The sequence below is a fragment of the Panulirus ornatus genome, chromosome 42 (assembly GCF_036320965.1).
Source record: "Panulirus ornatus isolate Po-2019 chromosome 42, ASM3632096v1, whole genome shotgun sequence".
Classification (NCBI taxonomy): Eukaryota; Metazoa; Arthropoda; class Malacostraca; order Decapoda; family Palinuridae; genus Panulirus; species Panulirus ornatus.
The window spans coordinates 1,000,294-1,016,028 of record NC_092265.1 but is presented as its reverse complement, the minus strand read 5'-3'; the positions used below and the strand labels follow the sequence as shown (position 1 = coordinate 1,016,028).

The 15,735-nt window shown below is 40.7% G+C and overlaps 1 protein-coding gene across 19 annotated transcripts in view; it reads right to left on the bottom strand.

Annotated features, from left to right (window-relative positions):
- The window catches only part of CaMKII (Calcium/calmodulin-dependent protein kinase II), a 391,068-nt gene that overhangs the window by 207,123 nt on the left and 168,210 nt on the right, over positions 1-15,735 (bottom strand). For all 19 annotated transcript variants that reach the window (XM_071686261.1, XM_071686265.1, XM_071686262.1 and 16 more), the window contains 2 exons: positions 15,224-15,326; positions 11,166-11,249 (listed from right to left, as the gene is read on the bottom strand). In XM_071686261.1, the coding sequence (XP_071542362.1) occupies positions 11,166-11,249; positions 15,224-15,326 (187 nt within the window). The remainder of the gene's footprint in view (positions 1-11,165; positions 11,250-15,223; positions 15,327-15,735) is intronic.

Below are 15,735 nucleotides of genomic sequence, written 5' to 3'. Positions count from 1 at the left end.
CAAACGCGGGAGACAGCGACAAAGTATAATGAAAAAATAAAAAAATAATATATATATATATATATATATATATATATATATATATATATATATGAAGGAATAGTGGTTCCAACAATGTTGTATGGTTGCGAGGCATGGGCTATGGATAGAGTTGTGCGCAGGAGGATGGATGTGCTGGAAATGAGATGTTTGAGGACAATGTGTGGTGTGAGGTGGTTTGATCGAGTGAGTAACGTAAGGGTAAGAGAGATGTGTGGAAATAAAAAGAGCGTGGTTGAGAGAGCAGAAGAGGGTGTTTTGAAATGGTTTGGGCACATGGAGAGAATGAGTGAGGAAAGATTGACCAAGAGGATATATGTGTCGGAGGTGGAGGGAACGAGGAGAAGAGGGAGACCAAATTGGAGGTGGAAAGATGGAGTGAAAAAGATTTTGTGTGATCGGGGCCTGAACATGCAGGAGGGTGAAAGGAGGGCAAGGAATAGAGTGAATTGGAGCGATGTGGTATACCGGGGTTGACGTGCTGTCAGTGGATTGAATCGGGGCATGTGAAGCGTCTGGGGTAAACCATGGAAAGCTGTGTAGGTATGTATATTTGCATGTGTGGACGTATGTATATACATGTGTATGGGGGTGGGTTGGGCCATTTCTTTCGTCTGTTTCTTGCGCTACCTCGCAAACGCGGGAGACAGCGACAAAGCAAAAAAAAAAAAAAAAAAAAAATATATATATATATATATATATATATATATATATATATATATATATATATATATATATATATATATATATATATATATTATCCCTGGGAATAGGGGAGAAAGAATACTTCCCATGTATTCCCTGCATGTTGTAGAAGGCGACTAAAAGGGGAGGGAGCGGGGGGCTGGAAATCCTCCCCTCTCATTATTTTTTTTCTAATTTTCCTAAAGAAGGAACAGAGAAGGGGGCCAGGTGAGGATATTCCCTCAGAGGCCCAGTTCTCTGTTCGTAACGCCACCTTGCTAACGTGGGAAATGGCGAATAGTTTGAAAGAATGAAAGAATATATATATATATATATATATATATATATATATATCTGTCAGTGCTTGGAGCCTCTCGTCGTTTGCTAGGGTATGTGAGCTGATACTGTGCATCCAACGCCGAAGTTGCGCCTCACATCGCTATCACATTGTGCCTTCATAACGCAGTGTTGTCGGTTGTTCCGAGCGAGAGTCGGCTGCAATCGCTGACCATGCGAGCAGTTCTTGCTGATATCCATGAAATGGGAGCAAAATGAAGTAAGTTTTGTGGATGAGACAACGCTCGCCCTGAACACAGATAGAAATGCAATTGTCTGGAGTGTCTAAGACTTGATTGCTGCTTGCAAGTGAATACAAGCCACTCTTGTCTTGTGGTTTGCTACTCTGCAGATAGTTGTTGTAACTCTCGATGCTCTTGGCCGCACACGTTGTGACTTGAGTTTGTCGTGCTAGGACGCTATACTACGCGCGCTGCGAACAGAAGATCAGCTCAACCGTAGTGTGTAAATTTGTCGAATAAGAGCCAGCTTCATATGAGTTCACAGTCTCTGCCGCAGGTGATCGACGGTGTATCCGCAATTGTGACCGGTAAGTTTGACATCGCGAGCCAAACAGATAGTTGTATCAAAGAGAGCTAACGTAATGTGTACTTCTCCATCGTAATTGTTTTTCTAGATACCTATGGCAGAAGATGGCTAACCTCCTCGCTATTAGAGACCTGTGACTCACTCATATCGCTCGTCCTTCTATGTTACCCGACAAACATAGGACAAGAACCATATACGCATATCCAGATACGAATTCCCACATCCCGGCAACTGCGTACTCCATTATAATCCTTGTACCACCGCGTTACTGCTTTAGCCCTCTCATTACCAAACTCACAGTCACCAGCTCCTGCGTTCTCTACCAATGAATCAGCACCGCAAGCGCTATGTATCATCATGCGACAACAATGATCTCCTTCCCAATGCTTCTCTCTCCACAAAATACTTCTTTTTTGCCCCTCTTTTCAAAACTATTGCATTCACCTCACTAACAACCCCATCCATAAACAATTAAAAACCAGGGAGACATTCACACACCACCTGCCGCAAACCTACATTCATGACAACCAATAACTTTCCTTTTCATTACATCGTACCACATGCCTTACATCCTCGATAAAAACTTTTCACTGCTGTCGATTCAATTGCCACCCCACACAATATATTCTTAATTTCCTTCTCTGGAGCATCTCTATCTACTCTATCATATGCCTTCTCCAGATCCATAAATGCTACATACAAATCCATTTGCTTTTTAGGTATTTCTCACATTACATTCTTCAAAGCAATACACCTGATTCCACACATCCGCCACCACTTCTGAAACCACCATGCTCTTCCCAACTGATGCTCTGTACATGCCTTCACCTCTCAATCAATTACCTCCTTTGCATTTTTTTTTTTTGTGTTTTTTTTTTTTTTTTTTTTTTTTTTTTTAAAATTTACAGGAATACTTCAAAAAATTATACCTCTGTAATTTGAGCACTCTCTCTTTTTCCCCTTCTGCTTTGGTACATGGCTCTATGCATGGACATTCGCCAATCCTCAGGACATCCTCACATGATTCATACATACATTAAATAAACCTTACCAACCAGTTAAACAATACAGTCCCCGACCTTTCTTAATAAATTCCACTGCAATACTTATCCAAACTGCCTTGCCGGCTTTCATCTTCCGCAAAGACTTTTTATACCTCTTCTCTGTTACGAATCATTTTCGCCTAAACCCTCTCTCTTTGGCACACCTCTCGACCAAAACACCCTTTCAGCATCTATCATCAACACATTCAACAAACCTTCAAAATACTCACACCATACTCCTTCTCACTATCACAACTACTTGTTTATCACTCCCCTTTAGCGCCCCCTTCACTGAAAGATGGTTCACAGTTGCTCCATTGTCTTACGCACTTTATTTTACCCCTTCCAGAACTTCTTTTTATTCTCCCTAAAATTTATGTTACCTCCTCACCCAATCTCTCATTTGCCCTCTTTTTGCTCCTCTTGCAACCTTTCTTTGACCTCACTGTCTCTTTCTTTTATCTTCTCCCACTCAATTGCTTTTTTTCCCTGCTAAAATATCCAATGCTCTCTTCTCTGTCACTAATAATCTTACTTCTTCATCCCACCACTCCACTACCTTTATATTCAACCAACTCCCTCGCTTCATGCCACAAGCATCTTTTTCTGCAATCCATCATGATTCCCTAAATACATCCCATTCCTCCCACTCCCCTTACTTCATTTGTTCTCACCTTTTTCCATCTGTACTCAGTCTCTCTGGTACTTCTTCACAAAGTCTCCTTTCCCAAGCTCACGTACTCTCTACCACCCTCTTCACCCCAACATTCACTCGTCTTTTTCTGAAAAACTTACAAAATCTTACTTAGCCTCCACAAGGATAATGATCAGAAATCCCTCCAGGGTTGCCCTCTAGCACATTTACTTCCAAATGGTCTCTCTTTCGCGTGCCTGTCAATAAACATGTAATCCTATAACGATCTCTGGCCTTCTCTCCTACTTACATAGTATACTTATGAGATATCTTGCCTTTTTATAACCAGGTATTCCAATCACCAGTCATTTTTAGCACATAAATCTACAAGCTCTTCACCATTTCCATTTACAACAATGAACCACACATGTATTACCACAATTATTCCCTCAACTGCACATTATCACCTTTTGCTTTCAAATCACCCATCACTATAACCCGGTCTCGTGAATCAAAACACTAACACACTCATCACTGCTCCAAAATAACATTGCCTCTCATGATCTTATCTTATCATGCCCAGGTGCCATATTGCACCAATAATCACCCATCTCTCTCCATCAACTTTACAGTTTTTACCCATATGGAATACGAGAATTTACTTTCTTACATTCTTTCACATATCCAACAAACTCCTGTTTTCAGGAGTACTCTACTCCTTCCTTGCTCTTGTCTTCACTAACCCCTCGGCTTTACTCCAAAGACATTCCCAAACACTCTTCCCTTACCCTTGAGCTTCGTTTCACCTCAGAGCCAAAACATCCAGGTTCCTTTCCTCAAACATACTAACTATTCTCCTTTTTTACATTTTCTTGGTTACATCCCACACAAATTAGACACCCCAACCTGAGTCTACGAGGAGGATGAGCACTCCCTTGGTGACTCCTTCGTTTCCCATTTTTTTTCCCATGGTCTTGATCGAAGTGAGTAACGTAAGGGGTAAGAGGATGTGTGAAAATAAATAGAGCATGGTTGAGGTGCAGAAGAGGGTTGTTTTGAGTGGTTTGGGCACATGGAGAGGAATGAGTGAGGAAAGATTGACCAAGAGGATTATGTGTCGGAGAAGAGTGGAGGGAACAAGGAGAAGAGGGAGACCAAATTGAGGTGGAAAGATGGAGTGAAAAAGATTTTGTGTGTGATTGGGGCCCTGAACATGCAGGAGGGTGTGATGAAGGAGGGCAAGGAATGAGTGAACTGGATGACGATCGTGTATTACGGGTGTGACGTGCTGTATATATATATATATATATATATATATATATATATATATATATATATATTTATATTTTGCTCTCTGAGATAACGTTTTCACCTTCCACACATTCTTCAACACTCCCAGAACCTTTGCCCCCTACCCCACCCTGTGACTCACTTCTGCTTCCATGGTTCCATCTGCTGCCAAATCCACTTCCAGATATCTAAAACACTTCACTTACTCCAGTTTTTCTCCATTCAAACTTACCTCCCAATTTACTTGTCCCTCAACCCTACTGAACTTAATTAATAACCTTGCTCTTATTCAGATTTATTCTCAGCTTTCTTCTTTCACAAACTTTACCAAACTCAGTCACCAGCTTCTGCAGTTTCTCATCCGAATCAGTCACCAGCGCTGTATCATCAGCGAACAACAACTGACTCACTTCCCAAGCCCTCTCATCCACAACAGACTGCATACTTGCCCCTCTCTCCAAAACTCTTGCATTCACCTCCCTAACAACCCCATTCATAAACAAATTAAACAACCGTGGAGACATCACGCACCCCTGCCACAAACTGACATTCACTGGGAACCAGTGGAGACATCACGCACCCCTGCTGCAAACTGACATTCACTGGGAACCAATCACTTTCCTCTCTTCCTACTCGTACACATGCCTTACATCCTCGATAAAAATTTTTCACTGCTTCTAGCAACTTACCTCCCAAACCATACACTCTTAATACCTATCATATGCCTTATCCAGATCCATAAATGCTACATACAAATCCACATGTTTTTCTACGTATTTCTCACATACATTCTTCAAAGCAAACACCTGATCCACACATCCTCTACCACTTCTGAAACCACATTACTTTTCCCCCAATCTGATGCTCTGTGCAAGCCTTGATCCTCTCAGTCAATACCCTCCCATATAATTTCCCAGTAATACTCAACAAACTTATACCTCTGTGTATATAAGTGGATGGGCCATTCTTTGTTTCCTGGTGCTACCTTACTGATGCGAGAAACAGAGATTAAGTATAATAATAATAATAATAATAATAATAATAATAATAATAATAATAATGAGTGGAGTGGAGTGAAAAAGATTTTGAGTGATCTGGGCCTGAACATGCAGGGAGGTGAAAGGCGTGCAAGGAATAGAGTGCATTGGAACGATGTGGTATACCGGGGTTGACGTGCTGTCAATGGATTGAACCAGGGCACGTGAAGCGTCTGGGGTAAACCATGGAAAGTTCTGTGGGGCCTGGATGTGGAGAGGGAGCTGTGGTTTCAGTGCATTATTACATGACAGCTAGAAACTGAGTGTGAATGAATGGGGCCTTTGTTGTCTTTCCTAGAGCTACCTCGTACACATGAGGGGGGAGGAGCTTGGTTATTCCATGTGTGGCGAGGTGGTGATGGGAATGAATAAAGGCAGACAGTATGAATCATGTACATGTGTATATATGTATATGTCTGTGTGTGTATATATATGTATACACTGAGATGTATAGGTATGTATATTTGTGTGTGTGGACGTGTATGTATATACATGTGTACGTGGGTGGGTTGGGCCATTCTTTCGGCTGTTTCCTTGAGCTACCTCGCTAATGCAGGAGACAGCGACAAAGCAAAATAAATAAATAAATAAACATAATAAAAATGAAAAAAAAAATATATTCCCACATGTCGTAGAAGGCAACTAAAGGGGGCAGGCAGGAGTGGGGTGGGGAGGGGTTGGTTGGGGTGGAGTGGGGGGAGGGGGCACCTGGAAACCCTCCCCTCCTTGTATTTCAATTTCTAAAAGGGGAAAGGGGAAACAGAAAGAGTCAAGTGGGGAGTGCTCATCCTCCTCGAAGGCTCAGATTGGGTGTGTGTGAATGTGTGTGGATGTAACCAAGATGACAAGAAAGGAGAGATAGGTAGTATGTCTGAGGAAAGAAACCCGGATGTTCTGGCCCTGAGTGAAACGAAGCTCAAGGGTAAAGAGAAAGAATGGTTTGGAAATGTCTTGGAAGTAAAATCAGGGGTTAGTGAGAGGACAAGTGCTAAGGAAGGAGTAGCACTACTCCTGAAGCAGTTGTGGGAGTGTGTGACAGAGTGTAAGAAAGTAAATTCTATATTGATGTGGGTAAACTGAAAGTGGATGGAGAGAGATGGGTGATTAGTGGTGCTCATGCACCTCATCATAAGAAAGATCATGAGAAGCAAAGTGTTTTGGGAGCAGCTGAATGAGTGTATTAGCAGCTTTGGTGCATGGGACCAGGTAGTATTGATGGGTGATTTAAATGTGAAGGTGAGTAATGAGGCAGTTGACGGTATAATTGGTGTACATGGGGTATTCAGTGTTGTGAATGGAAATAGTGAAGAGCTTGTGGATTTGTGTGCTGAAAAATACAAGTGATTGGGAATGCCCGGTTTAAAAAGAGAGATATACGTAAGTAGGGTTGAGTAGGAGAGATGGTCACAGGGCATTATTGGATTATGTGTTAACTGATACGCTTGTAAAAGAGAGACTTTTGAATGTTAATGTGCTGAGAGAGGCAGCTGGAGGGATGTCTGATCACTATCTTATGGAGGCAAAGGTGAAGATTTGTAGAGGTTTTCAAAATGTGAGAGAGACTGTTGGGGAGAAGAGAGTGGTGAGAGTAAGTGAGCTTGGAAAGGACACTTGTGTAAGGAAGTACCTGGAGAGATTTAGAGTAGAATGCCAAAAAGTGAGAGCAAATGGCATGAGGGAAGTGGGTGAGGAATGGGATGTATTTAGGGAAGTAGTGATGGCATGTGCAAAAGAAGCATGTGGCATGAGAAAGGTGGGAGGTGGGCAGATTAGAAAGGGTAGTGAGAGGTGGGATGGAGAAGTCAGAAAGGGTAGTGAGTGGTGGGATGAAGAAGTAAAGTTGTTAGTGAAAGAGAAAAGAGAGGCATTTGGATGATACAAGAAAGGAGTGCAAATGTGCAAATAACTAGGAGATGTATAAGAGAAAGTGGCCGGATGTCAAGAGAAAGGTGCAAGGGTTGAAAAAGAGGGCAACTGAGAATTGGGGTGAGAGAGTATCATTAAACTTTAGGTAAAATAAAAAATATGTTTTGGAAGGAGGTAAATAATGTGTGAAAGACAAGAGAACAAATGGGCACGTCGGTGAAAGGAGCAAGGAGGAAAGTGATAATAGGTAGTGAGATGGAGTGAGTATTTTGAAGGTTTGCCGAATGTGTTTGGTGATACGAGTGGCAGATGTAGGGTGTTTTGGTCGGGGTGGTATGCCAAATGAAAGGGTCAGGAAGAATGGTTTGGTTAAGAGAGAAGAGGTGGTGAAAGCCTTGCAGAAGATGAAAGCCAGACAGGCAGCGGGTTTGGATGGTACTGCAGTTGAATTTATTAAGAGACGGGGTGACTGTGTTGTTGATTGGTTGGTAAGGATATTCAATGTATGTATGGATCATGGTGACGTGCCTGGAAATTGATGGAATGCATGCATAGTGCCACTGTACAAAGGCAAAGGGGATTAAGAAGAATGTTCAAACCACAGAGGCATAAGTTTGTTGAGTATTCCTGGAAAATTGTATGGGAGGGTATTGACTGAGAGGGTGAAGGCATGTACAGAACATCAGATTACAGAGGAGCAGTGTGGTTTCAGAAGTGGTAGAGGATGTTTGATCTGGAGAAGGCATATAACATATGCTTTGTGGAAGGTCTTAAGAGTAAATGGCATGGGAAGTAAGCTGTTAGGAGCAGTGAAAAGTTTTTATCAAGAATGTAAGGCATGTGTATGAGTACGAAGAGAGGAGAGTGACTGGTTTCCAGTGAAGGTTGGTCTTTGGCAGGGGTGTGTGATGTCTCCATTGTTGTTTAATTTGTTTATGGATGGGGTAGTTAGGGAGGTAAATAGAAGAGTTTTGGAGAGAGGGGCAAGTATGCAGTCTGTTGGGGATGAGAGGGCCTAAGAAGTGGCTGATTCAAGTGAGAAACTGCAGAAGTTGGTGACTGAGTGTGTGAAAGGAGAAAGTTGAGAGTAAATGTGAGTAAGAGCAAGGTTATTAGGTTCAGTGAGGTTGAGGGACAAGTTAACTGGGATGTAGGTTTGAATGGAGAAAGGCTGGAGGAAAAGAAGTGTTTTAGAAATCTAGTAGTGGACTTGGCAGTGAATGGAACCACGGAAGCGGAAGTGAGTCACAGGGTGGGGGAGGGGGCAAAGGTTCCAGGAGTGATGAAGAATGTGTGGAAGGAGAGAACATTATCTCGGAAAGCAAAAATGGATATGTTTGAAGGAATAGTATTTCCAACAATATTATATGGTTCCAAGGCATGGGCTATTGATAGGGTTGTACAGAGGAGGGTGGATAAGGTGAAAATTGAATGTTTGAGGAGGTGTGGTGTGAGGTGGTTTGATTGGGTAAGTAATGAAAGGGTAAGAGAGATGTGTCGTAATAAAAAGTGTGGTTGAGAGAGCAGAAGAGGGTGTGTTGAAATGGTTTGGACATATGAAGAGAACGAGTGAGGAAAGGTTGACAAAGAGGACATATGTGTCAGAGGTGGAGGGAACAAGGAGAAGTGGGAGACCAAATTGGAGGTGGAAAGATAGAGTGAAAAAGATTTTGAGTGATCAGGGCCTGAACATACAGGAGGGTGAGAGTCATGCAAGGAATAGAGTAAAATGGAATGATGTGGTATTCAGGGGTCAACATGCTGTCAATGGACGGAACTAGGGCATGTGAAGCATTGGGTAAACCATGTAAAGGTCTGCAGGGCCTGGATGTGGATAGGGAGCTGTGGTTTCGATGCATTACACATGACAGCTAGAGACTAGGAAGTGGGTCAGTTATTGTTTCCTGATGACATGGAACTAGTGGCAGATTTGAGTGAGATACTACAGAAGTTGGTTTGAGTATGAAAGTGTGTGTGACAGAAGAAAGTTGAGACTAAATTTGAATAAAAGCAATGTTAAAAGGGTTAGCAGAGCAAAAAGATAGGTTAGTTGGGGTGTAAGTCTGGCTGGAAAAAAATTAGAGGATGTGAAGTGTTTTAGATACCTGAGGGTGGACATGGCAGCTAATGGAATCATGGAGATAGGGGTGGGTGGGTGGGTGGGGGAGGAAGAGGAGGAGGTTTAGGTTACATTATGGAATGTGTGGAAGAGGTCACTATCTGGGAGGGCAAAAACAGGTATATCTGAAGATATAGTAGTCCCAACAGTTTTGTATGGTTGTGAGGTATGTGCTATAGATGAGAATGTACAGAATATGATGTGTTTTGGAAATCAAATGTTTGAGGACAGTATGTGGCGAGTAGTGCTGATCAAGTAAGTAATGACAGGATGAGAAAGAAGTGTGGTAATAAGAAGAGTGTGGTGTAGAAATGGTTTTGTCATATATAGAAAATGTGTGAAAAAAGGTTGACAAGAGGATATATGGTCAGAAATGAACGGGAAAAAGAAAAAGGGAGACTAAATTGGAGAAGGAAGAATGGAGTGAAAAAGATTTAGAATACTTGTGGCCTGAACATGCACAATTGTGAAATGTGTGCATGGGATAGAGTAACTTGGTGAGATGTGGTATACAAAGGATGACATGCTGTAAACTGACTGAACCAGGACATATGAAGCAAGTAAGGGACAGGGGGATGTGGTGTTATGTGCACTACACATGACAGTTAGAGAATGAATTGCTTTGCTATCCTTTTCATCTACTGCTCACAAAGAGGAATAATATTTTTCTCCTTTAGTGTTAAGGTCATACCACTTTGCTTGGACCTTCGGGTCTGCGTGGTCAGTGTATCTATGTAACTCTATGTAAATGAGGGCTTTTCTTAATCTCATCCTGGTGATACTTCGTTTATGCAGGAGATGGCATAACAGTATGAAAGAAAATCATACAATCCCATGACCTCTTTTATGGGACTTTTGCAGGTATTAACATCTACTACAGTCATAATATTAATACCTTTGGCCTTATTGTGTGTGCTCGTATTTGAAAAATGATACACTTTACTACACTGCCTCCAACAGGTAAAACTCCAGTCCAAGCATCCATAATTCAAAAAGATCCATAATTTGAATGCCAGTATTACTAAAATTCCTACCAAAATGGCACATTGCTGAAGTCTTAATTCAAGATGGTAGTGCTCCATTTTGTTGCCAGTTATTTCTATGGTTGTTGCCACAGTTATGCCTTCATAATGGCACTGAACAAGCATTTCACCTTTATAACCACAAACCTCAACTGTGTGTTAGTGTACAGTATACGTGTAAAAAGCAGAGACAAGGAAGTAATTTGTGAAAGTACACTTCACAGATTTTTATCAAATGTTTTGTATTGCATATTGCTACATATATTACATATATATAACATACAAACTTGAAAACGCCACCCAAATGGTAAAAACCAAAATATGAAAACTGATCAGTCCCAAGGAAATCAGACAGGAAATCTCTGACTTGTAACAGTGAAGTACTTTTATGAACTTTCATATGCTACTATCATCTGCATTACAGAAAAAGCACTGGTGTAGCTGTATGTACCATGGCAGTTATACTATACTTTTGATTGTATTAGTTTTCAGTACACACTTATGTCTGAATGAAAAGCTAGATCCACAAAAACTTATAAAACTTACCACATGCCCAAATGTCCACAGGCTTTCCATACGGCTCTTTCTTGAGAACTTCTGGTGATAAGTAACCCGGCGTACCTGCAAATCCTGCAACACAAGACAGTGAATTAAACTCTTTGAACAGCAATACCATCATAATAGAATATTCATAATATTAAAGTACCAAGAACTGCATGTCATTTGTAATTTTTGTCTACAAGTAATCTTCACTGTATAATGTATATTCACATTAACTGCTAAGGTAATATATGACCTGAATACATGCAGATATTTGAGCCCATGTATCAAATTCTAAGTTTTAGCACTTTTCTTGTTCTATAAAGACAATCTATTCACTTGAGAGGTATTCAACTTATTTGAGCCTAATGATCCAGCTTCTAAAGCAGTCTCTCATATGGTATAGTGTTCAATGTCTTCTGGCAGTCCAATGCAAACAAAACCACCCAGCCTTCCCTTTTCTCAAAGACAGAGCTCACTTTCTCATAGAAATCTAAGAGGTTTGTGACACATGACCTTCTTTCCCTAAAACAATTAGCCACTCACTTGGGTAGTTTCTCCTCTGTAGAAAGTCATCCACTTCTTTCTGATTATCTTTCCCTGTACCTTACAGACCATGCTTGTCAAAGGGACAAGTCTATAGTTTAGTACCTCTTCCTGGTCTCCTTTCTTACAGATGGGTGTGACATTTACCTTCTTCCACTCCCTTGGCACTTTGCCTTTCTCCAGTGATATTTTGAATAGTATCTCAAGATCTCAAGCTAGTGTATCCACATACATCTTCAGAAAGCATGATGAAAAATCATAAGGACCATGAACCTTGTATGTTTCATGACTCTTAAGAATTTTTCTAATGTCTTTTCTGTCTCAATGTTTTCTGAAACCTCCTCCCCATCCCAACTCACTAGCATTCAAGCTATAGTGTCTTCCACTGTCAAAACACTTTTTAACTTGTTATTCAGTTCCTCACATATCTCTACAACATTCTCTACAATTCCTCCCTTTGTATCCCTCAGCCTGATAAGTTGCTCTTTAACAGGCATCTTCCTTTTGATGAATTCGTGGAAAAGTTTTGGATTTTCTCTTGCCATGTCCACGATATTTCTTTTCAATGTTTCTTCATTCCTCCTTTCTTATCATGGTATAATTGTTATTTGCTGTCTTTTAAATTGCATATGCTGGCTGACTGGAGTGTTACTTATATCTTTAACACTGCACATGTTGAAGCTTCCTTACTTTTATATGTTTTTGAGCAAATCATTATTCCGTCTTTCTAAACCTTCCCTATTTATTTGTGGCTAGAGATTCCACATTCCTACTCCTTCAGTGTAAATTTCATATAAATTTTAACCATAATGCCCTGGTTCCTTGCTTCTGAACTCTATTTCCCAATCTATATTACAATAGAAATTGTTGAGGTTTGTGTAGTATCCATAATTATATCTGCCCTTCAAGTCCTGTCTCATCTCTGCTTTTTCAACTTCCTTGTTTATTACATAATCAGATTTGACCATTACATAATCACTTCTTCCAGTTGGTGTATCATATATAATACTTCAATACCCATGCTATTATGTGTGAAGATAAGATCTAGTTATGTATCAGTCCCTCACATTCTTGCATGTTCATTCACATGCTGTTATATAAATTTTCCTGTATATACTCTAAAGAACTTGTTTGCATGATTCTCAGTTACCATGAATATTCAAATTCTTATTTTCTCTTTATTGCTGAAATCCCTCCTTACTGTTTTTTTTTACCTTCTTTAAGAATGAACATGTTTCACTGCTTGATGTACCATTCTGATTATTCCTCTGATGTTGTCATTGTACAATTGTTCTGGATGGCTGAAATTCTTTGGAGGAATATATAATAGTAACATTACTATGCATGATTTCCTACAGTTTTCCTTCCCATTTTGTACTGTCTAAGTGGATCATCTACTATCATTTCCTGCAACTTAAGGTTGTTTATTTTTAGGAGAGGCGATCCTCCTTCTCCTTTGTCTTCCCTTTCCCTTCTTCCTATCATGTGTCCAAAACTGAAAAGGAGAGAACTTATCTCTCCTGTAGGCTTTATTTCCATACCAACAATATCAGGTGCATTTTCCCTTTTACAATCCTTAAATTCCAGCTTTTCAGTGTTGACTAATAACCCATCAGTATTTGTATATAATACTTTCAGTCCCTGGGGATAGGGGAGAAAGAATACTTCCCACGTATTCCTTGTGTGTCGTAGAAGGTGACTAAGATGGGAGGGAGCGGGGGGCTGGAAATCCTCCCCTACCATTTTAATTTTTCAACAAGACGGAACAGAAAAGGGGGCCAAGTGAGGATATTCCCTCTAAGGCTCAGTCCTCTGTTCTTGACGATATCTCGCTAATGCGGGAAATGGCTATTTAAATATGTATGAAAAAACTTTCAGTCTAAATTCCCATCGCCTAGCATTCCTGTCTGCAGTGCTGGCAGAGGTGATTTATTCTCTTGCTTCATTTGGTGTGCATGGGGTACCCAATGTAAGTAATGAGGAACAGCTTGTTGAGTTGTGTAATGAATAAGGGTGGGTGACTGGGAACATTTAGTTTAAAAAATAAATGTGGGTAAGTGAAATGGGGTTCAATGGGCATTAATAAATTATATGCTGAATGATAAGTATGCAAAGAAGTTGTTGAACATGAATCTGCAGACAGTGGCAGTAATGGGGATGTATAATCATTCTTGGTGGGGGCAAACATGAAATTGTGTAGAGGTTTTAAGGAAAAGAAAGAACAGCATATGTGGCAGATGTGGTGAAAACAAGTGAGCCTAGAAAAGAGGCCTATGTGCAAAGGTACTATGAAAGACCGAGTGAAAAGTGGCAACCTATTACACACAACAGTAACATCCCCTGCACACACTACAGTTGCATACCCTACACACATTAGTAACATACTCTGCACACACTGCAGTTATGTACCCTACACACACTACAGTCATATCCTCTGCACACGCAATAGTTATTTCCCCTACACACACTCCAGCTAGACCCCTGCATATGCAACAGTCACATCCCCTATACACACTTCACTCACCCCCTTCACACACTACAATTAAATTACACACACTACAATCACATCCCCTACACACACTACAATCACATCCACTACACACACTATAATCACATCCACTACACATATTACAGTCACATCCCCTACAGATATTGGTCACATTCCCTGCAAACACTAGTCATCCCCAGTACACACTACTGTCAAATCCACTACACACCCTAAAGTCACATCCCCATATACTCCACATTCACATCCCCTAAGCACACAACAGTTACATCCCCTTCACACACTAAAGTCACATTCTTAATACACTCAACTGTCATGTCCCCTACACACACTACAATAACATCCCCTAAACACACTACAGTTACATTCCCTGCACACCCTAAAGTCACATCCCCAATACACACAATTGTCACATCCCCTACACACACTACAATCACATTCCCTCAACACACTACAGTCACATTCCCTATTCACACTACAGTCACATTCTCAAACCACACTAAAGTCACATCCCCTATACCCACTATTGCCACATCTCCTACACACACTAGTCACATCCCCTACACACTATAGTCACATCCCCTACGCAGTCTACGGTAATATTCCCTACACACACTAAAGTCACATCTCTTATACACTCTATTGTCACATCCCTTCACATTATTTTCACATCTCTTACATACACATAATTATCGCATCCTTTCCACGCACTTCAGATCCCCTAAACACATTACAGCCTTAATCAGTTATATGCAACACTGATTCTGATACTAGTGAAAACCGAATCTAGGGTACAGCAGACCTAAGTGTGACAATACAAATTGTACATTTCGATTTTCAATGGTACAGAGGGAACAGGATAAACCTGTGCAAAGGATAAAACACGAGGTACAAGGGTACTGAGGGTACAGCACATGGGACAACGATATATAGGGGATATCAGAAGATACAGTGGTACAAAAGGTATAAAATAAGGTACAAAGGTATAGATGGCAGGGTATAAAGGACTTACCGAACCATGCCTGCTGATCTCCTTGTACCTCGATGGCCAGGCCGAAGTCTGCGAGTTTGACGGCAGCACCCTTGGCTTTGCTGGCCAGCAGGAGATTCTCTGGCTGTGGGAGGAAGATGACGAGTCAGAGGAAATATCGTAGCATATACCCACCATTACACACGAGTATATATATATATATATATATATATATATATATATATATATATATATATATATATATATATATATATATATATATCATTATTTTTTTAATAATACTTTGTCGCTGTCTCCTGCGTTAGCGAGGTAGCGCAAGGAAACAGACGAAAGAATGGCCCAACCCACCCACATACACGTCCACACACACGCACATATACATACCTATATATCTCAACGTATACATATATATACACACACAGACATATTCATATATACACATGTACATAATTCATACTGTCTGCCCTTATTCATTTCCTTCGCCACCCCGCCACACATGAGATAACAACCTCCTTCCCCCGCATGTGCGCAAG